General features: G+C 47.1%; 1 protein-coding gene across 3 annotated transcripts in view; it reads right to left on the bottom strand.

The window, feature by feature from the left end:
- The window catches only part of EXOC6B (exocyst complex component 6B), a 247,014-nt gene that overhangs the window by 96,315 nt on the left and 124,672 nt on the right, over positions 1 to 26,027 (bottom strand). For all 3 annotated transcript variants that reach the window (XM_030450613.1, XM_030450612.1, XM_030450614.1), the window contains exons 8-10: positions 25,630 to 25,698; positions 805 to 888; positions 608 to 654 (exon numbers count right to left, since the gene is read on the bottom strand). In XM_030450613.1, coding sequence (XP_030306473.1) covers positions 608 to 654; positions 805 to 888; positions 25,630 to 25,698 — 200 coding nt within the window. The remainder of the gene's footprint in view (positions 1 to 607; positions 655 to 804; positions 889 to 25,629; positions 25,699 to 26,027) is intronic.

Raw genomic sequence — 26,027 nt, 5'->3', positions numbered from 1 at the left:
CACGGAGACCCATGGAAAGTCCAACACTGGTCATGATCAGATGTTGAAATTATTATTATTGTTGTTGTTGTTATTATTATTATTATTATCTGACAAAATGTCAGCCTTTTGCCCTAACTCTTCACTGTTAGCAGTCTTAGGTTGCCTTCTCTGAGTTTTTGGCTCATTTTGGAAGACTCTTGTCATAGGAAGAGAGGCCTGAGAATCACCTCCTTAACCAGGAAAATAACCAAAGAATAATTATTAAATATTAAGGAGCAATTAAAGCAAAGGGCCTCTTCGTCTCATTAGTGGGGCAAGTAGATGCACATAGCCCACAGATGATTATTTATCCTCAAGTTCCCAGAAAAGCATTTGCTGGGACAAGAGCTGGCAGGTATCTCCACATTCCCAATGGTGACACAGCAAAGTTCAGGAGTGCTGTAAAATACACTCAAAAACACTTAAAAAGCCCAAACCACCTTTTATAAATATTTTTTTTTTCTTTTTCCTGTTTTGGCTCCCTTCAAGGCACTCTCAAAAAGATCCCCATTCCCTCTTCTCTCTCTCTTTTTGGGCTCCTCAACAACACATATTTAGCAAGGATGTGTATAAAAAGAATACCTACCCTACAATTTGATTAAAATACTTCCTGTAGCCGTCTAAAGTTTCGTGCTGCAACAAAGAAAAAGTGAGCAAAAGATTAAAACAGAGGCAGCCAAGAGCAACTGGAAATAAATTCAAGACCACCCACCAGCAACAGCAAGGCCAGAGGTAACCCCAGAGCAAGTCTGGGCACTGCAGGTAGGGGACCATCCATCGTACCATGTTTGAGGGAGGCTGCAGCACCAATCTGGCTTGTTTTCTTCTCTGCTTCCTGTAGTAGTTCTCAAAGGTTTCTCGGGCACCCTGGAGAGCAGAAAATATCCACTTAGCCAAGTTATCATAATGGTTTTACACTCATGGTCAACTTGCAATGTGCTGCATTCAATCCCAGACTGGTTTGGGTTGGAAGGAACCTTCAAGATCCATCTTATTCCAACTCCCACTAGACCAGGTTGCTCAATAAGATGCAAATCTCATGTTCCTCCAGCAGATCTGTGCAACACTTCGATGAAAAATTCAAACCAAGTATCAGCTGACCAAGAATTTCACTCTAAATACCAAGTGAAAAATAAATTAATCAGTGTTCAGGTGTAGAAGCATCCGATGGTTCTCCTGCACCCATCTCCCAGTATCACCATGCAGATGTGGTATATGGATATGTGCAACCAGCTTCTTTAGAGGACCAAAATATGGTTAAAACATCAGATTTCCTTAACTACAGGAGCAGGGGAAAAAACAGCTTTCTACTCTTAGCAAAAAGAAATAGGGAACAAATAATGCCAGACGTAGGGGACAAAGAAAGCCAGGCAGGAGTTCTTCCCCTGATTCCTGGGTGCTACAAACATCAGAGAATTTAGGACAGGTCTAGCTAGCTGGAAAAAAATCAAGTAAGCTTTTAAACTTCTTTTTTTTTCCCAGCTTTACTCTGGGTCTGAGCCTCCAAGGGGGAGCTGGGAGGTCCCCAAAAAGCCGAATCCTCGAGTTGCCCTCCACGGGCACCTCCCACCCACACCCCACGTGTGGCAGTGGGGACCTGAACCACTCTGCTCTGGGGGCTCCATCTGTAGGTGGCTTGTTTTACCAAGCCAGGCTACATCTGAGCATCTCCACCCAGGCACCAAGCCCGTGAGGATCCTCAAATGCCACCGACCTGCTCCAGTGTTCAGACGGCCGCCCACCACCCCAACCCCCCAGGCGATGGGAAACCTCCCCGTCTGTGCCTCCCTCCTCCACGCTCTCTCTGTTTTATGTCTGAAATTGGATTATAAACACTTCAAGAGAAGGGACAAGGTCTGGCTTTGAACTGTTCCGAGTCAAAAAAAAAAAAAAAAATCTTTTAAAAAAAAGAAAAATTTGAAACCAATTAACTCAACAATGAAAAGATCTCCTTTGGAATTCAAAAAACAAACAATGTGCAATAACAGCTCTCACCTGAGCAAGGCACCAGCCAGCAACCTGCTCCACTACCCAAAATCAGTTAATTAAAAGAAAAGCCTGATGTCAATTTAATGATTTAAGCTGCTGTGGCTGCCTCAGGATGCACTTGTGAAACACTGGCCATGGAGCCTTGAGGAGCTGTAGCCAAAACTGCCCCTTGTATTCTACAAGCTGGACTTTGAGGGTAAAGCCAAAATTCAGCCTTGCTGATGTGCCCACCCAGCACTGCCCTTCCCAACCATGCTCAGATTCCTCAAAAAACCTTGTCACCACCAAACTGCTCTGCCCAGAAAGGTGGTGGAGTCTCTGGGGACATTCAAAACCTGCCTGGACGCCAGGCAACCTGCTCTACGTGACCCTGCCCTGGTGATGGGGTTGGACTGGATGATCTCCAGAGGTCCCTTCCAGCCCCTAACAGATGATTCTGCATCAGTCTGAAACCAACAATAATCTGACGTTTTAAGAAAGCTTTTCAGAACACAGAAACTATCTGGGAACCAGCTTTTCCTCATCATTTGTCTTCTTGATGTTCTCAGAAGTTGTTTCCCCCCTGGAAAGGCAACAGTCATGACCCAGAATCAGTGATGTACAGCTTAGACCCAGAACAGGCAGGTTTACTACAATTTTCATCAAGCTAAACATGAACCCTTTTAGAGGACCTCCAGGCAGGCAGCTCTGACCTCCCTACAAGCCCCTGTCCTGGGTGCTTAAAAGGTTTCCAACCCAAGAAATGGCTTTAACTGTAGCAGAAGGAACAGCAAAGACCTTGAAAACTATTCCCCAAAACCTAGACCATGTTCACATTCTAAGAGTTTCCCTAAAATTAGTGGCCTAGAGCCCTGCCAATCTGACCCAAACCACCTCCCTCCCATTCCACTGTTCCCTCTACTTTCTTTCTTGAGCCCTTTTTGACCACCCCAAGAATCAGGGACTCTCTCATAAGAGGCCCCCATGATGAAAAACTCCCCCAAAAAACCCTTTCTTGATGCTACCCACATTTTTCTTGCTCATCATTTCATCCTTTGCTCTTAAGTGCATTCCTCCACCATCTCTCTACATCTTTTAATCCCTCATATTTTAAATTCTCCTAAAAATGGGAAGATTCTCTTCCCTTTGGTGGCAGTGTTAACTTAGACCATCCAATTCCCCACATCTGACCAATTTGTGACTCTTCAGCTTCTCAGGTCTCCGGGTAACACCACCTCTCCTCTTCTCTGTATTCTATTTTTTAATATTGTTTTCCTCTGGGTAAAAAACACAAAACAAAACAACACAAAACGAAAACAAAAGCAAAAAAAAAAAAAAAAAAAACAATCAAGCAGAAAGAAACCACACCAAAAAAAACCTATACAGACCAGACTAGGAGACCCCATATTTTATACATTACTCATCTGAAACACCATGTAGTATTTGTACACCAGCCCTATTCTCCTCTCCCAGCTCCACACCTGGTGGTTTTTCACATTTAACCAACCCCATCCCTCCAGTTTCAAAAGACAACATTTGGAACTTAAATCCAAGGAACTGTGAGAAGTGACTTTGAGAGCATCACTCAGGTTTATCCAGGCTCAGCCTCTTGGTCCAGGCAGGTTTCCCAGCTCCTGCTTGGAACACAGCTTGGGCTGATGAAATAATCAGCTCCAAAATCTCTTAAGTGTTCGAGCATGGCACAAGGAACAACATCTTTATCAACCAATACTTCAATAAAATCACCAGACCTGAGCTGACCCACACACGAACACAAACGCTTGGAGCACCCACGGGCCCCACTCCTGCTCTCCACGTCCCCTTGGTGGGAAACAGTCCCAACTTCTGGCTCTTTTTTTTTTTTTTTCCTTTCTCCTAGAAGCAGACAGCTTCCTCTGCAAAGATGCATTTCACCTGCAACATCTTTCTTTTTCACCAAACCCATGGTGCACATGCAGACCTCGAGGGACATGTGGAAGGTCTGAGAACAAGGACCTCTCAGGAAGGTCCAGTAATGGAGCCTCAGCTTCTCATGGGCTTCCAAATCCACCACTGACCCTCTGCAGAAGGAAGATGCTGCCAAGATACATCATTCCAGAGGCAGCATCTTTGGTACTTCTGAGTTTCTTGTGACCTCAACCCAGAACTTGTGGAAATCAAGTCCCATGGGGAGAAGAGGAGAAGGAGTCCTGTTTGGTTTACCCACTTCTCAGTCTCCTGAAGTGAGCAGGAAGAATCCAAAGCTACTTTTCCAGACTATGCATTTATTGTAATCACTGGTGCAGGAAAACCCCTCAATAATTCCTCATATTTTTAAAATTACCAGGCAGAACTTTTCTTCTCAAATTAGCTTCAGAGTTCACAGGGCTGGCAATGAGAGGCAGATAATTAAGATCCTAGATGAACACCACATAAGGGGAAAATAGAATATAATCACAAGAATGCAAAAATAACAGCTGAAAAAAAAGGAAAAAAAGAAGTTTCATCATTCAGGAGCAGCAGAACACAAATCAAGTTGGGAATTACATGGGGAAAAACATGCAATGAGCTTTGCCCTGCTGTAAAGAAAGTAAAATGCCCAGTAAAACTTTCTGGATCCAGAAGATGTAGATGAGACTAGTTTGAATTGCTAAGCTTCTACTTAACTAGAAGCAGAAATGCACCCTGTGCTCTCCATGTAATGATCATTTACTCAACCCTTACAACTGGTTGTAACATGTGCCATCAATTCCCCATCACTCCCACAGGGCCACCATTGGCTGAGCCATCTCAAACACTTCACATTTGGAACACCATTAGTCCATTCCCCAAAAGATAAACTGGCTCTTCACCCTCCTGTGGTCCATACAAATCCCCAGGCACACATTTCAGGAATTGTCCCACCTTTCCAAGAGCTCACACAGCACCTCACCAAAGCACAACTGGTGCCCAAGAAGCAGACCAGCATTCATCCACCTGTGGAAGGGGTCTTCAAATGACATCTTGTTCACTTACAGAACTTCCTGTGGAGCTCCCAAAACCCAAAATCTTCTACCTAAGTTAAGATGCCAGTGTGGGTGACTGGCAGCTGGATGGTACCCATCCATACCTGGTTGGATGGTTGGGCTCAGAGGGTTGGGGGTTAATGGAATTTGCTCTACACAGAGGCCTGCAACAAGTAAAGAACAAAAATGGGGACTGCAGGACCTTCCTCAGCTCTGACTTCATCAGAGGAGGCAATGAACAAGGACTCCTTCACTTTGCAGATGACCCCAAGTTGGAGGATGAGTCCACTCACTCAAGGGCAGTGCCACCACCTGGAGGGGTCTTGGCAGGCTGGAAGAATGGGATAACATGGACACAATGAAAGGCAGGAAGGACAAATGCCAAAAGTTCTCCTATGAAAAGGAAGAACCTCTTAACCCCTTCCAACAACACAGACTGAGAGCCCTGCTGTGGGAGCAGCTCTGGAAGGACCAGCAGTTTTGGTAGACACCAAGCTGAATGGGAGCCAGCAGAGCATCCTCACTGCAAAACCAGCCAAAAGCACCTGGGGATTTAACCCTAAAATCTAAGAGGGGGTCATTCAGAAGATGAAGCCAGGTCAAGTCTTCACCATGGTGCATGGCAGGAGAGACAATGAGTACAAATAAAAGAGACATTCTGAATGGCTGTAACACAAAAGGTTTTTCACCAGAAGAACCAGCAGGCAGCAGAAAGAGTTCCCCAAAGGTGTTTTACAGTCTCCATTCTTGGAAGAACTCAAGACCAAACTGGGTCTTCAGACCCTGAGAAACTTGGTCTGATCTCAGAGGTGACTTGCTCTGAACAGGAGGTTGGATTAGGGACCTCCTGAGCTCCTTTCCCCCCTGGGTGACCCTACCCTGTGAGAAACACACTTTACAAAAAGACTCCAACAAGATTTTGAAGCCTCCAGGTATTTTACACAGGGTTTATTTCCCAGCCTGGTTCCCAAATGTCCTGAGCAGCAGCAATTTCCCACACATCACGTTCTGTGAGGAGCAAAGGCCAGAACTGGGGTCCAGATTCCCCCTTTTGGGTGGGTTACACTCAGTTTAGCCAACACCAGTCTTATTTCCACAAGTAACAGGATACTCCTTTTCCCTGTGTCACCTGTGACGTGTCACCCCTCGCCTGCCTGAAACCTGCCCTGTAAATAGTGTTTCATTTTCATTTGCCTCCAAGTGCCAAACGATGCTTGGCATCCTACCAACACCCAAGAAACACGTGGGCAAACCTGCATCCCACTTCTTCTCCCCTCCTGTAACCCCAGAGCTTCTTGGTCTCACCCAAAACTTTGGGGTGAGGGTGCTGAGCCCCAGGGTGTCCCCAGAAGCTGTGGCTGCCCCATCCCTGGCAGTGTTGAAGGTTGGATGGGGCTTGGAGCACCCTTGGCTGGTGGGAGGTGCCCCTGACCATGGCAAGGGCTTGGGAATGGATGAGCTTGAAGGTTCCTTCCAACCCAAACCATTTGGTGATTCTAAAACCAGACCCACACACACAACCCCTGCCCTGACAGCTCCACAGCTCAGAGCAGCAGCTGGGATGGGACCTCCCTTGCCCAGAGCAGCACAGAAATCCTATAAAGAACCACTTTTTACCCCAAAATTCTCTAAAAGAGGCCACTTCTTTTAAGGAGAGATGATTGTCCAGCACTTCAAGAACCCAACAGAACCTTGCAGGCTAGAAACAAGTCGCAAGAAAACAAGCTTAGAAAATTAATCCCACAAGCCCTGAAGATCTCTCAAGATAACACCAGTAGCCACTAATGAACCACAAAGCAGTCCAACTCTTGAGCAGATGCCTAACTATTAAAAAAAAAGGTAAATATTCCCAAATAACAGGAGGGAGGGACAGGGCTGCTCGTGCAGGTGCTCAGCACGGAGCACGAGAGAGGCTTTGCTAAACCAGGATCAAAAAGGAGGCTCTTGCTCAGCCCTGTGGAACTGCTTGTTGACTGTAAACACCACCTCCATACCCAAAACAAAAAGATAAAGCTCCACCAGAAAACTGGGTGGGGTGGGGGAGAAGAAGGTTGAGATCCTCTTCTGAGCTGAGCCTCTCCCCCCGAGGTCTGCAGAGCACCACACAGCTCCACGGGTCCTGCACGGCTGAGACAGCACGTGGGAGAAGAAAAATGGTCCCAGAAACACCTTGTCCTGACCTGGGATGTCTCCACCAGCCTTGCTGGACTCATTGTCTGTGCTGTTTTGCTGGCTGTGCAGCTATTTCTGCAAATAAAATCCATGGACACGTGCATGGAGCCAAGCTGGGAGTTGAGGTTGCTCATCCCGCTTCCAGGGAGACCTCAGAGCATCTCCCAGTGCCTGAGGGGGCTCCAGGAAAGCTGGGGAGGGACTTTGGACAAAGGCCTCGAGGGATGGGATGAAGGGGAAGAGTTTCCAGCTGCAAGAGGGGAGATGGAGAGGAGATCTTGGGAAGAAATTCTTTAATTTGAGGGTGCTGAGCCCCAGGGTGCCCCCAGAAGCTGTGGCTGCCCCATCCCTGGCAGTGTTGAAGGTTGGATGGGGCTTGGAGCAACCTGGGCTGTGGGAGGTGTCCCTGACCATGGCAGGGGGTCGGAACTTTAAACTTCCAGCTCAAACCATCCTATGATTCTATGGTTTCCTTCCCACCAGGTCAGCTCAGCCCACGCAGGATTTGATTTCACCTAACCCTGACTGTAGTTAGTACAGCAGCTGAGAAACCATCACCCATTTCTTCTGCAAATACACAGATCCCAAGTTTCACAGTGAATTTTATGTTTCAGATGCTCTGTGTCCAGCAATGGTGCCACCAACAGGAACCTCCTCACTTAGTGGACTTGTACTCCAGCACTTAAAAAATAATTGAGACCTAGCAAAGTGGAAGAAAGTCAAGGAGCACACCTGAAAGCCATGCCAAAGGAAAAGAATGCTTCAGAGATTGCTGTAGCACCAAGGTCCAGAGCCATGAGAGCAGAAAGCCAACCCCAGAAAGGGTCCATAGGAGCTCTGGCACTCCCTCTCCCCAAATCATTTGTTTTAGATAATTTAGAACAATGTTTGAAAGCAACAAAAAATTTAAAAAGCTCAAGCAAGAAGAAAGCAAAGCTAGAAGTCTGGGTCCAACAGATAAAGTTACCTCTCTCCTACTCCACCAACCAGTCCAATGTGGTCAGCAGAAGTTGGCAGGGCCACCTGGGCCACCTCCATCAGCAGAGATGGAGAAGGTGGAGGAAAAATATCCTCCTGATCCCTTCAGGCAGGGCACTAGGAGCTCAGGTAAACCCTGGTCAGACAAACTAGGAATGCACAGACATCAATGCACCATAAAATGGGTTTCACACCCAAATCTCTGCAGAGTGAAGATACACACGGGGAAAACTTGGGGTCCTGACACCGCTTCTCTCTGCTTGGCCATGGAATAGTTAAGAACAGAGGAAAAAAGGTACCATTTCCCCCCTTTTTCCCCCTTCCTTCAAGGTGGACGTCCAACAGCTCCTCTCTCAAAGGAGCTGGGCTCCTTCCTCCCAACAAATCAGACCATTACCCCCCAGCCCACTGCTGGAGCCGGCGGCGCAGCATTGTTCCCCAGCCCCGTCTAGAGGAAGCAATATCTATTTTCCATTTAGATGAGGGTAAAGCCTTTAATTTCACCCTCCTGGCTGCAGCTGGAGTTCCCTTTTAACTGCTTGGCCACGGGAGTGAAGACAGTTTTATATGGAAGAAAATGCTGAAAAGGCCACTTTAATATGCTTGCATGTGAAAAGGGGAGAGCTTTTCATACTGCACGGTAATGAGGGTCAGCGGGATATTACACTTCACCATATGGCTAATTTGCACAGCAGGTCAAATGCTCTATTTGCTTCTTTTTTTTTTTTTTTTCTTTAAGACAGACTTATAGATTAAGCTGCACTAAAAACACACACACACCCCCCAAAAAAAAAAAAATAAAAACAGAAAAGCAAGAAGTGTGAGGAGGAGATGCCCTCTAATGTTCGAGCCCGGCAGCACATCCATCCCCAGCAGGCAGGTTTTGTAAAAAAGAATAAAATACAAAGATGAATGGAGGAGGGATGAGGCAAAACGTGGTGTTTTGGGGAACTCTGTTGCTTCAGCATCCCTTCACACCCACAGTGGGGACCATCCCTAAGCAGGGCTCCGGGCATCAGCGCCGTGGTCCTTGGACGCGGTGTTTGTCTTGGCGTGGCCTCAGCACCGTGGCCCAGGGCTGACCCATGGAGCTGCTTCCCGTCCCTGGGCTGGCAGCTGCCCGTGTGGCTCCCAACAAATCTGGTGGGTAAAGATTAGGGAACCACAGGGCCGGGGCGTTTGAAGAGGGTAAACAGTCTGATTAACGAGCCTGGCTCATGGAATTGCCTCCCGCCCTCCCCACCGCAGCAGAGTGTTAATTTATTAAATACCTTAACAAAGAGCCTTTATTAGTGGCCTTAGCTTGGCTGGCTCCTCTCAGAGCATTACTAACTACATCTAATAAAGCTTTAATTGACTACTGCTTTTCCCAACCTCTGACCCCCGGGATGACAAAGCTGGGGCCAGGCTCCCAAAAGGAGGAGTTTCCACCCCAAAAGAGCCTGGCAGCTCGCAGGGATGCAACGGGCTGGGCTGACTCCCAATGGATGAGAAGTCTGGAGAGGAGCATCAACTCGCTCTGTCTCGACCAGAAGTAAAGCCAGCTTCTTCCCACACCGTTCCCTTTTATAGATGCTCCAGTTTTCCCAACAGAAGGAAACCACAATTTGGTGAGAAATATCAAATTTTTATGGTATAGAGGAAAGACCTTGAAATTCATCAAATCACAGGATGCTTCGGGTTGGAAGGGAACTTTAAAGCTCATCTAGTCCAACCCCCCTGCAGCAAGGAGACACATCTTCAGCTAGATCAAGTTGCTCAGAGCCCTGTCAAACCTGACCTGAAGTGTTTCCAGGGTTTGAGCCTCTGCCACCTCTCTGGGTAACCCTCATTGCAAAAATTAACTTCCCTAACTGAGAGACAGAGGTAGAGAAGAACCAGATCCTGTGCTCACCAGCTCCCCAGTCCATACTCCTGGCTAGCTGGTGTTGTAGAGGAAAGAAAACCCCAACATTTCCCCCTTCCTTTCCAAGGGACCAGCACAAAAGCAACTGGAGGGAAGCAGGGTCCAGAAGGAGAAAGCCAAATAACTCCTTGCTTTGCTCCAGAAGATGGAGTTGCCATCTTCTTCTAGCAAGAAGCCATCAGTGAAGCTGAATCTGAGAATTAAAAGCTTAAAGGAAAAAAAGAAAGCCCAGGGCAACTAAAACTGCCAGCAGAGAACTGTGTCTTCAGCTTGCTGAAAAGGCTGAGTAGCTCACATCTCTCCTTCTCCTCTCAAAACACTTTTAGTCACTTCTGTAGTAGCTCTTCCCTCCTGATGCTGCAGCCACAACTTCCCTGGGCAACCTTGGCCAGGGTCTCACCACCCTCACTGCAAAGAATTGCTTCCCAATGTCCAACCTAAATCCCCCCTCTTCCAATTTGAAGCTATTCCCTCGTGTTCCATCACTCCTTGCCCTTATCCAAAGTCTCTCCCCACCCTTCCTGTAGCCCCCTTACAATAATAATAAAACCATCTCAAAATTTCACATCCTTCAAACCCATGTCAAGACCAGAGCCATGAGATCTTCCACACAGTCCTAAAGCAGTGTCCTGGAGCTGCCAGGAGATGCCCTGGTGTTAGAGGTAACTAAATTAAACCTGAATTCACCCAGCAGGAACAACCAGATTTCCCAAACACATCCCACAGGGTGGCAGAGCCCGGGAACAGCACCCAATCCCCAACCTCGGCCAACTCCAGCCCTGGTGTGACTGAGAAAGAACAGGAGAATGGGGCGAAGATGTAATCCCAGCAACCTGCAGCCCATGGAGGCCCTGAGCCACAAGCCAAGTCTTATTATTTAATAAGCCTTGATGGACTTCTATTTCTTTTTTTCTCCCATAAATTTGCCCAATGGCTTCCCGTGCCAGTGTAAACTTCTGAGCGTCTACAAGACCTCGTGTCAAAGTTTTGGAGAAAACAGAGGTCAGAGATCAGAACAGACCTTAAGTCTTCAAAAAACCTAGGGAAAGCAGTGCTTACCATTCCATATTCTCTCTTGGGAAAACCCAGCTTGTGTGACAAAACTGGAAGAAGTGGCTCCTTGTACTGTATGGCCCAGAGAAGCTAAAAACCACCAAAACCCCAGAACCAAGCCCCAAATCTGGGGGTCATGGTGGCAGCAGAGGTGATCAGATCAGCCTCCCCCACCCTGTGACTACCCCTGGAGAACTCAGGCTCAGGAGCTCTTATCTTCAAAGGGCTGGCTGGATGGCTGGGATGGAGCACAGAGAAAAAACTCTCCTAAAAACTAGAGGACAAAGAAAGCATCAACAACTCAGCTCTATCTGCCCAACAGATCTCCCTCTCCCAACAACAAAGTTTATTTCTGCAGCCAAGTGGAGCCTTAGCAGGGGTCTGTCAGGCTGCAAAATGCACTTCTGGAAGGAATTACACCCTCACCCCTTCCCAACTGCAAGGACAGGAGAAGGATCAGCTGAAGAACTGATGATGCTCCTGGCTCAGCCCCTGCAGTAAGACCATGGAAGAGGATGGAGAGAAGCAGTATCTCCACACAAAACAAGGGATTCTGCCTTGCAAATAAATTTTAAGACAAAATCACAAGCAGCACGCCTGGTTTCAAGCACACTCATGTTGAGAACTTCCCTTTGACAGCTCATTTAAGCTTCCCCAGAGTGTTTCAAGGGAGCTTTGCAAGGGCAGGAGGGACAGCATCTCCGCCTTCAGGTTTATTCCCTGCTCAAGAATTAAACACAAAAATCTCTGGCACACCAGAACACTACTGATGGGTCAGATGTAAATGCTCCTCACCTTTATGGGTGCCAAGAGCATGGTACAACAAGAGGACTCTGCTGACCAGAGTCCACCTGACTCCAACATCTCTTCTGTCTAAGATCCAAAACCATCCTTACCAGCTGGCCAGGTTAATTTCAGCCTTCGTGCTCTGAGTTCCACTGGGTCACCTACCACCCACACTGAGCTCCTGCACAGTGCAGGCAAAGGCACCTCAGCTGCAAGGAAAGGTTCTCCAAGGGGTACAAAGCTGCACGAGGTGAATATGGGGGTCCTGGGGAAACACAGGGACTGTCAGGGTGAGGTGAGTCCTCCTGATGCAACAGGCAGGTAGCAAACCCGCCAAGTAACCCTAGACGCCAACTCCACCTCAATCTCATTTTAATGGGTTTAAATGTTAACCAGAAATGTGTTTTCTTTTCCATTTAATGGTGGTAGAAAAAAAAAAAATTAAGTGTATTTGCTACTGCTCAGTCATCAGTTGGGAGCTGCTGGGTTCATTTAACAAGAGCAGCACAAGGTTTTTGGTCGCTGCTGCCCAAGCATCACTTTTTTTTGTTACTCTGCTCAGCCAGGAGTGGGTACCACAGCTTCTCCTCAAACCAGACAGAGCAAGAGACTGCTGCCCCAGCCCCACACGTGACTGAACATCCCAGCAAACCAGAGCTGGGTTGCTTGTATAAACAGGGAACACACAGCCAGGCTTTGACAGCAGGGGGTTTGCATTTATCGAATCGGCATTAGGAAAGAGATACCTGCATCCAGGAGGAACATAAAGACTGAAATACTTCAAAAGATTTCCCTCGGGGGCCTTTTTTTCTGAGCTTAAAAATTGTACTTTTTAATAGCTAGAAGGAAGGAGTGCTCCAAATCTGGAGCTGCTGTGCCTGACAAATGAAGTGAAGCGCAGGGCGCACGGAGCTGTAAAAGGCGAGAAGGACATTAAACTTTTCTTGAGATGACAGCTCGAGCTTTCACAGTTCCTTGGAGCTAATGCTGCTCCGAAGGAGCAGAAAGTAATGTGCACAAATTTAAGATTTGTTGGAGAGTCTTAATCTCCTCCCGTGATTAATAGTCAAAAGTTTATCTCTGAGTGGTAGCAGCGCAACAGAAGATCCAACGCATGTTCGTACCCCACCGACCAGTGACACTGATAAGAAGTCAAACACAACCCTTTTTTCCCTATTTTTCATAGCTTTGATTTTGTTTTCAGATGACAAAATACATCAAGCAACAGTGTATGTTTCGAAAAGTCCTGCCAAGGCCCAGGACTGTACACAAACAGAGCCCTTCGCTCTTCCCGGCGACTAATGGAATATTTCCTGTAACTGCTCCAAGGACAGACACACAAGAGACCTTCTCCTACCACAGAAAAATCTTCTCTATACCTCTTTTCTGCTTTTAGCTTTCCCAGCCACGTACATACACGTCCTGAGCACCTGATCCACTTGCTCGCACACCAATCAACCCAATCTTCTCCCCAGTATCCCCAGGGACATCCACTGGTCCATGCTGGATCACAAAGCACCTTGAGGCAGGGGTGATGAGTCTCTTGGGTTTGGGCAATGAGGTTTTTCATAAGACTGAATGTTTTTGGATGGTGTGACATGTCAATAGACAGAGAAAGACAAGCTTGTCCAAGCTGAAGTTACCCAAAATGACTCCCTCACATCCCAGAAGCTGACAGATTCCCAAGTATTTCAGAACAAAGATCCTAAAAAGGATTCACCCTTCCCTTTGTACTTTGCAGCCTTCATGTTGCCCATAAGGAAAGGCTGAGAGAGCTGGGAGTCTTTAGCCTGGAGAAGATCTTGTTACTGTCTACAAGTATCTAAAGGGTGGATGCAAGGAAGATGGAGCTGGAGTCTTCTCAGAAGTGTCTGGTGACAGGATGAGGGGTGACAGGCACAAGCTGGAACATGGGAAGCTCCATTTAAACATAAGAAAAAACTTCTTCACTACAAGGGTACCAAGGCTGCCCAGGGAGGCTGTGGAGTCCCCTTCTCTGGAGATACTCAAAACCCAACTGGACATCTGTCCTGGGCTCTAGATGATGCTGCTTTAGTGGGAGAGTTGGACTAGATGGTCTCTAGAGGTCTCCTCCAACTCTGATAATTCTGTGATTCATAAAACCATAGTGATGGTGCATCTATGTGTCCACATTGCTTCTCAACCTCAGAAACTGGAAAATATTCCCAAAATGGAGGAGGTTTTGACATTTTGGATTCAGGGCAGCCACCCTGCTGAGGAATTCCACCACAGCATCACCACTCAGCTCTGAAGCTGAGGAACATGAGATCCAGCAGGAGTCAGAGCAGGGCTCAGCTTTTCCCCAGCTCAGGCTCACAGAGGGACACACACATTTATCTCAGCTTCATCCAGCCCTGGCTGCAATGTGGGTAAGAGTTTCCTTACCTCCCAGATATAACACGTGGGTGATTTTTTATCCCTGGGAAACCATGAAAGAACACAGACTGACAGAGTGACACCCTTTGAGTTACACTAACATTAAAGAGCTTCTCTCAAACATCAGCACCCCCCGAATAAACCTTTAACTCACAGTGTAGGATGCTGGAGTCCTGTGTCCAGTTCTGGAGCTCCTGGAAGGTGTCCAGAGGAGCCACTGAAATGCTGGGAGGGCTGAGCACCTCCCTGGGAAGCCAGGCTGAGGGATTGGGGTTGTTCAGCCTGGAGAAGAGGAGGCTCTGAGCAACCTTCCAGTATCTGAAGGGGCTACAAGAAAGCTGGGGGAGGGCTTTGGACACAGGGGTGTAGTGAGAGGACAAGGGAAATGGTTTAAAACTTGAAGAGGGGAGATTTAGGTTGGACATCAGAAGGAAATTATTCTAATTTGAGGGTGGTGAGGCACTGGAGCAGGTTGCCCAAGGAAATTGTGGCTGCCCCATCCCTGGAAGTGTTGAAGGCCAGGTAGGATGGGACTTTGGGCAACCTGAGTCTCTTCCAACCCAAACCATTCTGTGATTCTATGACTGTACCTTGGAAGAATCATTTCAAGCATTTCTGAGAGCCCCAGGTGAGCTCAGGTTTAAAGAGCTAGCGTGGCAACTTCCCCCATTTCCCACCCAGCCTTTCCCTCTGCAATTCCTCCTCCAGCAGAACCAAGCCCTTGGGTCTGGAGCACCCAGCCCCGTGCCGGGCAGGCTCCCAGCTGGGGGAGGGCACTGGCCCAACCCCGCACCAGGGAAGGCTCTGAAGAAATCACAGCACGCTCAAACAATGGGATATTTGTCAAAGTACAGCCTGATCACCAGCAATCATCTGTTTTTCATAACTACATTTGACCTAAACTGAATTGACTGAACAAGTAGCCTGTGTTTCTCATTCTGGAAAAGACGGCGGCACAGTTCCCTCTCCAGCCCCCTTCCCTCAAACCCCCTCCCAGCACACACACACCTTTTTTTAAGTCATACTTTTGAAAAGTCACACAGCAACGATGTAGACAGATATTTCCTCACTATAAACAGCAGCAGCTAAACATTTTCAGGTTGCATTTCTGGCCATCTCCACCCCGTTCCAGGTGACCTGCGAGGTTAAGTGTGCAGGGATGTGCCTGAGATTGGCTTCTCCGTGCTTGGCTTTCAAACCATCCCCTCTGCAAAGAGAAACACCACCCAAAGCTTCCCCGTGTAAAAAAAAAAAGAGCAGAGATAGTTCCCAACCACGTGCTCTTTTCATAATATATTTAAAATTCATTAAAACTTTATAACAAATGAGCTGCCGGGGAAGAGAAAAAAAAAACTGTAATCAGGACAAGCCCACAGAGTCTTCTGTGTGAATAAAACCTCTGGGAGGGAATTGCCTGCTCCTAGAAGAAAGCTCACTCTGGTCTCAAGGAAGGAAGGAAGTGGTGGAAATTGGTCACAAGCTTTGTGAGGAAGGATGCATCCCCAGCACTTAATCAGCTCTTGTCAGGGCTCCCATCAATTAACAAAAAAAAACCAAAAAAAAAAAACCCAAGAACACCACCTCAGTTTCAGAGGAGTGAGGAATGAGACCTTGAGGGAGATGAAGGACAGGTCTGGAGGGAGGTGAAGGAGGCAAGGGAGGAGGAAGGTGGAAGGATAGGAGGCAAAAAACAAACTTAGGGTAATGCAAACTGAACACATTTCACCCAGTTTTTACAGCCTGCTTAACATGGGGTGTTCTTTACAGTAAAGGTGGTGGAAACCCTGGCCCAGACTGCCCAGAGAGATGCCCCATCCCTGGAAACATTCCAGGTTAGGCTGGAAAAGGCTCTGAGCAACCTAATCTGGATGAAGATGTCCCTGGTCCCTGCAGGGCAATGGGACTGGATGAGCTTTAAAGGGATCAGCAGCAGCAGCAACTCCGGTTTGGTCAGCTCTGAGCTCTGCCCACCTAACCCAATCTGTACATAATAATCATGGGGCTACAGAACACAGTTAATCAAGAAGCCAAAAGAAGCAGTCGGTGAAAGAGCTGTGAAGCAGAATGAGAGATGACCACCAGCACTCCTCTCATCTGTGCTGAGTTCTCCTTCCTCTTACCCATCACCCCAGGAAGCTCTGTTGGGTGAAATCTGCCTTTGATTCCTCCCCTCCCTGAAAATGCAGGTGACACAACTAGAAGGGGTGACTGACAGCCCAGAGGGTTGTGTTGTCATCCAGAGGGATCTGGAACAGGCTGGAGAAGTGGCCCAAAAGGAACCTCGTGAGATGCAATGAATGCCAAGTCCCTGCCCACAGGGAGGAACAGTCCCAGGTACCACCAATACATCCTGGGGGAGACCAGCTGGGAAGATGCTTGGCAGGAAAGGACCTGGGGGTCCTGGTGGACATCAAGGTGACCATGGGCTGGCTAGGAAAAGCATTGGCCAGCAGGTCAAGGGAGTGGAACCTTCCCCTCTCCTGGGTCCTGGTGTGACAAAGCTGAGTCCAGGTCTCACCAGCACAGCAAAGACAACACTGGAGCAAAACCAGCCAAAAGCCACCAAGATCTTGATGGGTAGGAGCATGTGGCATTCAGGGAGAGACCTGGGATTGGCTCAGTCTGGAGGAGAGATAGCTCAGAGGAACCCTCTTCATGTGACAAGAACCTAATGGGGGAAGTAAAAACGGCAGAGTCTCCTCAGGGGTAGGTGCTGACAGGAAAAACTGAAATACAGGGACTTCCACTGAACAGAAGGAAAAACCTTTTTACTGCAAGGGTGACCAAACACTGGAACAGGCTGCCCAGGGAAACCATGGACTTCCCATCCCAGATGGACATGGTCCTGGGCAGCCCCACTCCAGGTGACCCTGCTTCTGTGAGGAGCTGGACAAGGTGATGTCCAGAGGTCCCCTCCAACCTCTGGCTGTGATGCCACAAGATGACCTCAGCAGCAGGACAAGAGAGGACTGGAGGACAATAGCATCCCTGTACACTTGGCCATATGGATGAGTCAAATCTTTATCTCTTTAGGTCTAGGATCTACTCATAAAAGTCTCACGGGGCTTGGGATCCAGCTGCAGAAGTCACCCCCAGGCTGGGTGGAAGAGTTTGCTGCACAGCTCCAGCTGTGGCCTTTGCTTAAGATTTGAAAGGATTACAAGAAGAAACAGGCCCAACATTGTAGATTAAGTTATCCCTCACAATTCCTTCAACCCAAAGGATCCCAAGGCCTTCTGACACCACACAACAACCATGGCTGGGGCAAGAGGTGGAGGTGGTAAAGCCAGGGAAGAACATTTCAAGGCAAGAGACAAATCTCCTGCTGTCCTAACAGCTCTTGTGGGTTAGCATCTGTGAGTGGTTGGTTAAGTCTCCACAAAGCAAAGAAACTAAAAGATCATCAGTCCCCCAGACCTCCAGGTACCAGCTTTGAAGGATAAAAGAGATGAGACACCTTCCCTGGGAGTCTTGAGGGACTGAGGAGAGCAGAGCCAAGGAAAACCTCTCCCAGGGCAACCACCTCTCCCCTTCCAAACGCATTACACCCATCCTTCCTTTCACACACAGCAGTTATCAAGATAAAACCTGCATAAAACAAACTGCTTGATCATCTCCAAGCTGAAGCAACTGTATTATGATGATGGTGGTGGTGCTGGGCTGGAGCTTTACGTGCTTCTCTTCTTCCCACCACCAGACCCCGCAGCTCCTGTGCCGCGTTCCTGGAATGCGAGGGCAGCGTTTGTTCATTGTACAGCAACCCCCTCCTTTCCATGGGTTTTTCCTTTTTTTTTTTTTTCCTTTTTTTTTTCTCCCTGAACAAAGGACTGAAACAGGGGGCAAATGCGTCACAAGCCCGTCCTGGACATTGCTCACCCTTTTCCTGCACAAATATTTGTAAACAGATGGAGAATTCACGTCCAGACGGATCAAGACCCTCCATAAAAAAAAAAAAAAAGAAAAAAAAAAAGAGGGTTTTATTAAAAACAGGATGGCAATCATTTCCCAGATACTCTGCATATAGGCCTTTCAGATGAGAAACAACCTACAGAGCAGGAAAACAGCGGCCGCAGCTGCGCGCTCGTCCCAGACGCATAAAATGTGGGCGTTTGTTCTCTCCCATCCCTTCTCCTCCCCCCCAGACAGGCTCTGCTCTTTAAAAAAAATAAAATAAAAATAATAATATGAAGTTTCAGGTCAGCACATGATAATAATTTCCCCCCCACTCCGGGCTTCATGTCTGTGCATAAAAACATAAATCTCCTCTAACACAGAGAGCTCCAGTCCTCAGGAAGAAGCAGCTTCTGGATGTCTCTTTTTCCTCACAAGCCTGGAGAGTCCACACCTCACACAAACCCTGCTGAGATCCTCTTGGAAGCTCCAGGTGACTAAAACACTTGATTGGCACAAGGTAAGGACAGGGGTCAGTATATTCTCACAGCTTTGCCTCCATGTACATGCGATGTCCAAGCATGGTCCGGAGACAAAAGCACCATGGGCAGCCCACAGGCAAGACTCTTCACTGCTAAGAGGGTTCCTGGGGGTGCCTCCAGTTTTGGGGACAGTCAAGAAGAACTAGAACTGATCCATCAGGATCAAATTTAGGTCTAGTGTTTTATTGCAGTATCTTCCCCATGTCACTATGAGTCAAGAGTGACTTTATTTCTAGGAGGGAAAAGTCGATCCACTCAAGAAGCAAGGAGAGGGTCTCAACATGCTGGAGGAAGAGGCTGCTGGGAACCTGCTGAAAACAAGTCAGGAGAAACACCAAGCTCTGGCACATGGTAGGAAGAACCTCTTACAACAGCACAGCCTGGGGAGCAGCTCTGTGGATAAGGACCAAGAAAGAGCCTTGGCAGACATCGAGCTGAACACAGGCCAGCTGCCTGCCCTGGCAGCAGAGGTGGCCAACAGCCTCCCAGGCTGTGTTAGTAGGAGCAAAGCCAGTAGATTGAGGGAAGTGATTATCCCCCTCCATACAGTACTCATTAGGACTCTATCTATACCCCCACATCCAGTTTTGGGCCTCCCAAATTCAGGAAAGACACTGATAAATCACAGCGAGTTCACTGGAGGCCACCAAGATGCTTGGGGCTGGAACACTTGCCCCATGGAGGGAGCTCAATGGAGCTTGTTCAGTCTGAAAAGATGACTCTTTCAAGGAGGTCACAGAGCAGAATAAGCTGCCCTGAGAGGTTCTGAAGGCTTGGTCCCTGGAGGTTTCCAAGACCAGCTCATAGAAAGCCTTGAGCACCTTGATCTGTTCTCAGAGCTACCCCTACTTTGAGCAGGAGGTTGGAGCAGAGATGTCCTGAGGTCCCATCCATCCTGAATGGTTGAGTGAAAAACACTGAACAGATGCAACACAGCTCCTCTGGTCAGGACTATCAGGGTGAGTCCCCAGCCCCTGAGAGCAGAATGGGATTGAGGGGATGAAATCAGCATTAGAAGGAAAATCTCAGCAACTTTGCAAGGACTAAGAGAGGGTGCAGAGTTCTGCACAGCCCTGGGAAAGCAGAGCTGCTGTTCCTAACCTCAGGTGACAACAAGTCTGCATCCGGGCTTCTATTATTTTTTTTATTATTATTATTTTTTCCCCCTCCCCTGACATGTCTGTTTTCCAAGCTGAACATTTTAAGAATCGAGGTTGCTGCCTGTCATATCTAGCCAGCTTAGAATTAACACTTATTTTTTTTTTTTTTTTTTTTGTCTTTGCTGCTGCTTTGATCGAAGCCAAGTGGTTTTCTCATGGGTAAGGAGGTCACGGGGTTAAAAGAGCAATATGACAATTACAAAAGTTAAATCTATTGCCACTACTGCCAGACACACTGCCCGGGGTCCATTAGCACGTAGTACAGAATGGTTATCACAGGTCACTGACACCAGTTCACTCTAATGGCTTTTCCTGTGTCCTTATCAATCCAGTGCACAAAGTGGCTCACCCTCAGCCTTTCCCTATGATCTCAGGGCTGTGTTTATAGCTATCTAACTCCACCAGGCACCAGCAGGTCAGCCAAGTCAGCAGACAGTGAGATATGCCAGGACAGGACGATGGGACAATCTGCAAAGTGTCTGAGATGAACAAGGAGTTACCAGAGACTTCGAGAAGGAAATTTTTTCCACTGCTTCCCCCCCCTCCACCTCCCACCCCCTCCCCAGAAAAAAAAAAAAAAAAAGTTTTTTCAAGTTCCCAAGGACACCAAGGGAAAACTTTACAACCCTGAGCTCAAAAATAGACGTAAACCACAGACTTTCCATGGTAAGGTTTGTGTTTCAGTATCAAATAAAAGGAGTGAGCGGCGTTGCAAAGAGAAAAAAGAGACTTTTTCATATGAAAGAGAGGGCTGGGTAGCTCGTATTATTTGAATTGTGGTTCCTATAAGAGGCTTTCTCATCCCTTGAAAGAAGAGCTTCAATTGTTTTGCCCCCCCCTCCTCTTTCCCAAAGAACAAACATTTTGGTGGGGATGCTGAGACCCACCCAGCGAGGTGGGGAGGGGGCAGGAACAATCGGCTGCGTCACCACCGCCACAGGCAACCAGCCTGCCAGTTTATTAGCCCACAAAGGCAGAAAAAGGAGGTTTAATGCAGGCAACACAATCACTAGCATACTTCTAAGAGGAATTTAAAAAAAATTAGATGTGATTTAAGTGAAGGGCAGGGAGGAGACTCGTGATCCACCACCGGATTTGTGGTATCTCCCAACCTGATGTGAAATCTGCTCAGCTCAGGGAGACAAAGTGTACCCAGCCCTTGGCCCAGCAGGTCACCTCGAGTCCCTGGATGGGTCCCTGCTCAACTTCCACAAAACCAAAAGTCACCATTTTAAGGCTAAGCAAAGAAAACCAACTCTTCTTTCCCCTCCAAGGCTGTGCTGGCTCCTCAGAGGCAGAAAACGCACCAAGTGGACACAGTTGATACAAAACGCTCACATTTTAATAGAAGAACCTAAAACCATTTCTACACTGATTAACTTTTGTAAAGTAGGTTTTTTGTTAGTGTTTCTTTTACCTTTTTTCCTAATGCACTTTGTGCATCAAAGCAGCTTTAGGGCTAAAGAGGTTTGGTTTGGGGCAGGAGCAATAGAGGAGATAAAAACGTCACCGGAGAGATACGACAAATTTATAGTAAATACCTGTCAACTGCTATTTATCTAAATTATCCAGCTCTGGGATTCTCCAGAAATACTTCATCAACTAGGAGGCAGCCACAGTTTTAAGCCTGTATTTACATCAGAATCTGCTCCCTTTTTTTCTTTTTTTTTTTGGACACTTGTTCTTTACCCTAAAATGACCCCTTTGTAGCTCGGATCAAAGAGCTGGGAGTGTCGATACCAGTGTCTTCATGAACATGTTAAGAACCTCAAAGTAATTGGTAACCAATTAGCATAAAGCTTAAAAAACCCACCTAGCTAAGGCAAACCCTAAATAAGTACTAACAGGCAACAGCACTGGCTCAAGCTGGAGCTTCAGTGACTTAAATCACTGTCAGCTGCTTTGGAGACAACTTCTTGGGAGCACCCTCTGTGCAAAACACTCTGGCTCTTATTTTTTTTTTTTTTTTTAATTCCTTTCTGCTCTTCACTCACTCTTTGCTTTCTGCCTTGCTACAGCTTACGGGAAACATGAAACAAAAACTGCTTTTCAAAGCAATTCCATGTCTTGGCCTTGAAATACAAGGCTCCCAACAGCTGCTCAGATGCTCCAGCAGATAAACCATCTGGCCCAAACCTCACCTTTCCTAATTTATTTTGGAGATCGATCAAAGCAACTCAAGCATTACATAGACTTTGGTCAAAGACAACATAAAAGATAAAAACGTCAATGGCAAAATCACTTCACTGAAATAGTCTTGTTTCTTCTTTATATAATAATATTACCATTCTCAACAAACTTCTCTATTAACACAAGGAAAAGATATACCTGATACCAAGAGCCCAGCAGCCTAACCACGCTGCAGATGAATGTCCTTAAATAGCACATGGCTGCTGAACCAAAACTAAGTGGGGTTTAGGCTTTAAGATCACCTCAAACCACACGGAGACTTTGGCCAACTGAGCAAGAAGACCAGAACAGGGCCCAAGACTCCCATGTCCCACCTCTGCTCCCAGCTCCCCCCTTAACTCTTTTATATGATGCTCCAGGCATCTGAAGAACCATCATACCCTTGGTGCCAGCCAGGCTTTTTTATTAGTATTATTACTTTATATTTTCCTAGGAAAAGGAGAGCAGCCATTTCTCTAACACCACCAGGATTTCCACCGAGGTTGCTCAGTGGTTATCGACTTAAACCGACTCAAAACCAAAGCTGTCAGCTGAAAAACCTTTTTTTCTCTATATATATATACAATTCAATGCTTGCTGCCTGCAGAAACACCAGGCAAGGCAAAGACCTGCTGTTCCAGGCATCCTTTAGGGAAGGTAAATTCCTCTCATGAAACCAAAGGATTATTTGAGCAAAGAAGGGTTGACCCGGGTGTCCCCAACTCCACGTCTACCACACAAATCCCTTCTCGTGATGTTTTGTTTGATATCTGCAGATACTCAAAACCTCCCCTACGCCCATTTCTTCCTCAAGACAGCCTCAGCCAGCTCCTTTCTCACAAGAAAAGGAATCGCCAGATGAATAGTCCCATAAAGCATCCCACCAGAGCCTGTCCTCCCCGCAGCCGCCACCACGCCAAGGTCCAAGTTTCAATTAACCCCCGCCTGACCTTCCTTCACTTTCTTTCCCCCTCCTCTGCCCTTCCTGAGAAAGTTCAGCGTTTCCTTCCAAAGTCTCTTTGCCTGTTTGATATTGTACTTCGCCTTGGTTGCTGAAGGAAGGATTTACAGGTGCCTGGCCCCCTCTGGAAGACCATGACCGAAGGCTGACCTCCCGTTACAATATGTGAACTCCTGCCCTGCTGATAAGGCTGGCAGATATGAGTAGGATTTTTCAAATAATCCTTTGGGAATTTATAAGCAGCACAGCCATAAAACCGAGGTGACTGGAAGGTCGATTTCACTAAAAATAATAAATATCTCAATGTTTATTCAACGTGGGCCTTTTTAACTGCAGGCCAAGCATTTAGATAACGCTATTGTAAATGACAAATATTAGGATTTTTTGGTAACTATTACATTATGATCCTTCCGTCTGACACTGATGTGGCCGTTTCCCTCGATGCTTGCTGGATCTCTGACATTGTTCTACCCAAGCTGGGCCTAGAAAGCCAGGGCAGGATTCAATCACAGGTCAGGAAAAGGGCAATGTTCGTTTCAGAAGCCTTTACTACAGCTGGTTACCTTTCTTTCTTACTGCTGGCTCACCAACACATCTTCTTCAAAGCTCTCTTGTCTATTTGTTCTCATTACTAGGGCTTTTGGCTCCAATAGAGGGAGGGAGAAGGACCGAATCATAGAATCATGGAACTGTTTTGGTTGGAAAAGAGCTTTAAGATCACCAAGTCCAACCATTCACCCAGCACTGCCAAGGCACCCCCACCCCATGTCCCTCATCCCCACATCTCCATGGCTCTGAAACCCCTCCAGGGATGATGGGGACTCCAGCCCTGCCCTGGGCAGCCTGGGCCAGGCCCTGACAACCCTTTCCAGGGAGAAATTGTTCCCCAGCTCCAACCTAAACCTCCCCTGGCACAACTCGAGGCCAGTTCCTCTTGTCCTGTTGCTTGCTCCTTCGGAGAACAGACTGGCCCTCTGGCCTTCAACCTCCTTTTTGGGCAGAGAAGCACCAGCTCAAACTTCCCCATCACCAAGTCCACAGAAGCATTCCCACCTCCAGCAGAAGACAATCCCACCCAGATATTCACCATGGAACTCTGGCCACAAAACTCATCTTCTAGAAGCAGCATCTCCCGAAGCCATTTCGGAGGACTACACCCTCGGTTGCTATTTCAGAATAAAAAATAAAGCAACAAGACAACACCACAGCCCCAACAAGACCATTTCAGATGTGCAAACCCGTTATATCCACCAGCCAAAGCTCTTCACCCTTCCCAGAACAGCTTTTTGTACCAATACCCAATTAAATAAATACCCTTGCACTAAACAAATTCGCGTCGGCTACGCAAATAGGTTTCCTAATCCTGTTTTCATCAGGCATCCTCTCCACTGAAGTTTCTCCAACTAAAGTGACACTTTGAAATCCACAAAGCCCATCAGACCAGTTGCAATCTTCAATTAGCACACTCCCTGAACTGGGCTCCCAGCGCCGGGCTGGAGGAGGAGGAGGTTGATGTCCAAGATAAACAGCGTAACACATTTTGGGTAGGTTCACTTTTTTTCAGTCCAATAAAAATCTCAGGGCCGTGCAGCCAAATTACATAATTATTAACAGATGAAGGCCCAAAAAGATTTTTTTTTTTTTTAATAATCTAAATGTTTTTAATGACCATTCTTTTCCTTTCGCAAATCCATTTGTACCTATTGCTGGAGCAAATGGCTTCAGAAGTGCCTTAAAAACAATTCTCTCTCAAGCCTGGCTCTGGCATGGAAAGGGAGGGAAGCTGTGAACAGAGTGCTCCTTTCATCTGCTGCCTGGCCTTCAGATTGCTCAACCACAGGAGAAGAGCCCTCAGAAAAGCTCCCTCTCTCCAAAGGACCTTAAGGAAGGGATGCAAAAACCACAGGTTCTTTTGGCCCAGGCTGCTGGAGGCATCTTTGAAATTAAAAGTTGAAGGGTAAGCTGCAAAGGGCATCTCCTCTTCACTCTTTATGAATTAAATAAGTAAAAATCAAAAATAAAAATCCAGGTCTTGTGTACTCTGGACAAAACGTAGATCATCTACCAGCTCCCATCTGCTGAGGTGGGAGGTTTCTTGACAAGTTCTCAAAAACTTGACACAGTTCAGAATAACACTTTTTAGCCAACACCACAAAGCTTCAGTTTGACAGTGTTTTCAGTGTGTAAAAAGCCAAATGATGGGGAAATCGGAAGAGACACAAAAACATGGTGGATTTGGTGGGATGACAGCAGCTCTGCTCCCGCCCAACAACCTCTGAAGAGCAGCAAAGTTCTCCTCCACGTGGCAACCAATCCATTTAAAACCAATCCCCCTTCCACAGCTCCTCCATTTGCACCAAATAATGAACCTACTGTGGTCAAAGAAGAATTCTTGGAGGAAAACTTCATGACCAAGAAACACGTATCTTGTAAACCCAGGCTCTGGAGAAAACAACCCTTTATATTTCTGCAGCCTGCATGAAGCAACTGTGGGGATTTTTACCCAAATCCATCCATCCCTGGGTCTGCTTTCTACTTCAGGTCTCACACATCTTAACTAGGTGAATTTAAAACTATTTTTGCAACCCCCTCCTGCAAGCAGCAGCATCTTTAAAGCCTGAGGGGCAGCCCAGTCACTCACCAGGACAGAATATATGTGCAGGCATCGGTACACGGGTGAGAAATCCACCAGGTCCTGAGCTCCAGGCACCTAAAAAGCAGAAGGCAACGAGTGTGAAATGTGCAGAACACGTAGAGGCAAGAGAAGCTCCAAAGTATCCCATGGAGTTCAGTGCAAAGCCAGCCCATGCAGGGCTGGCAGAGAGAGACACGATGGTGCCAGGTACACAACAGTGAGAGGGAACATTGGTATCAGCCTCCATCTCTCTATAGGTTTTACACAGTATTTTTACAAATTTCTTGCAGTAGGGAAATGTCATTTATTAAGGAAATGGCACTGCAGGATTTGGCCCTCTGTTAGCCAGCTCAGCAGAGATTTCACTTTGGCTTAAATGGTTCAGGCATCCTGGCACAAGCTCT

Source organism: Calypte anna, chromosome 4B (genome assembly GCF_003957555.1).
Source record: "Calypte anna isolate BGI_N300 chromosome 4B, bCalAnn1_v1.p, whole genome shotgun sequence".
In the NCBI taxonomy this organism is placed as follows: domain Eukaryota; kingdom Metazoa; phylum Chordata; class Aves; order Apodiformes; family Trochilidae; genus Calypte; species Calypte anna.
The sequence above is the reverse complement of the archived record's forward strand: the minus strand, read 5'-3'. Positions and strand labels throughout refer to the sequence as shown.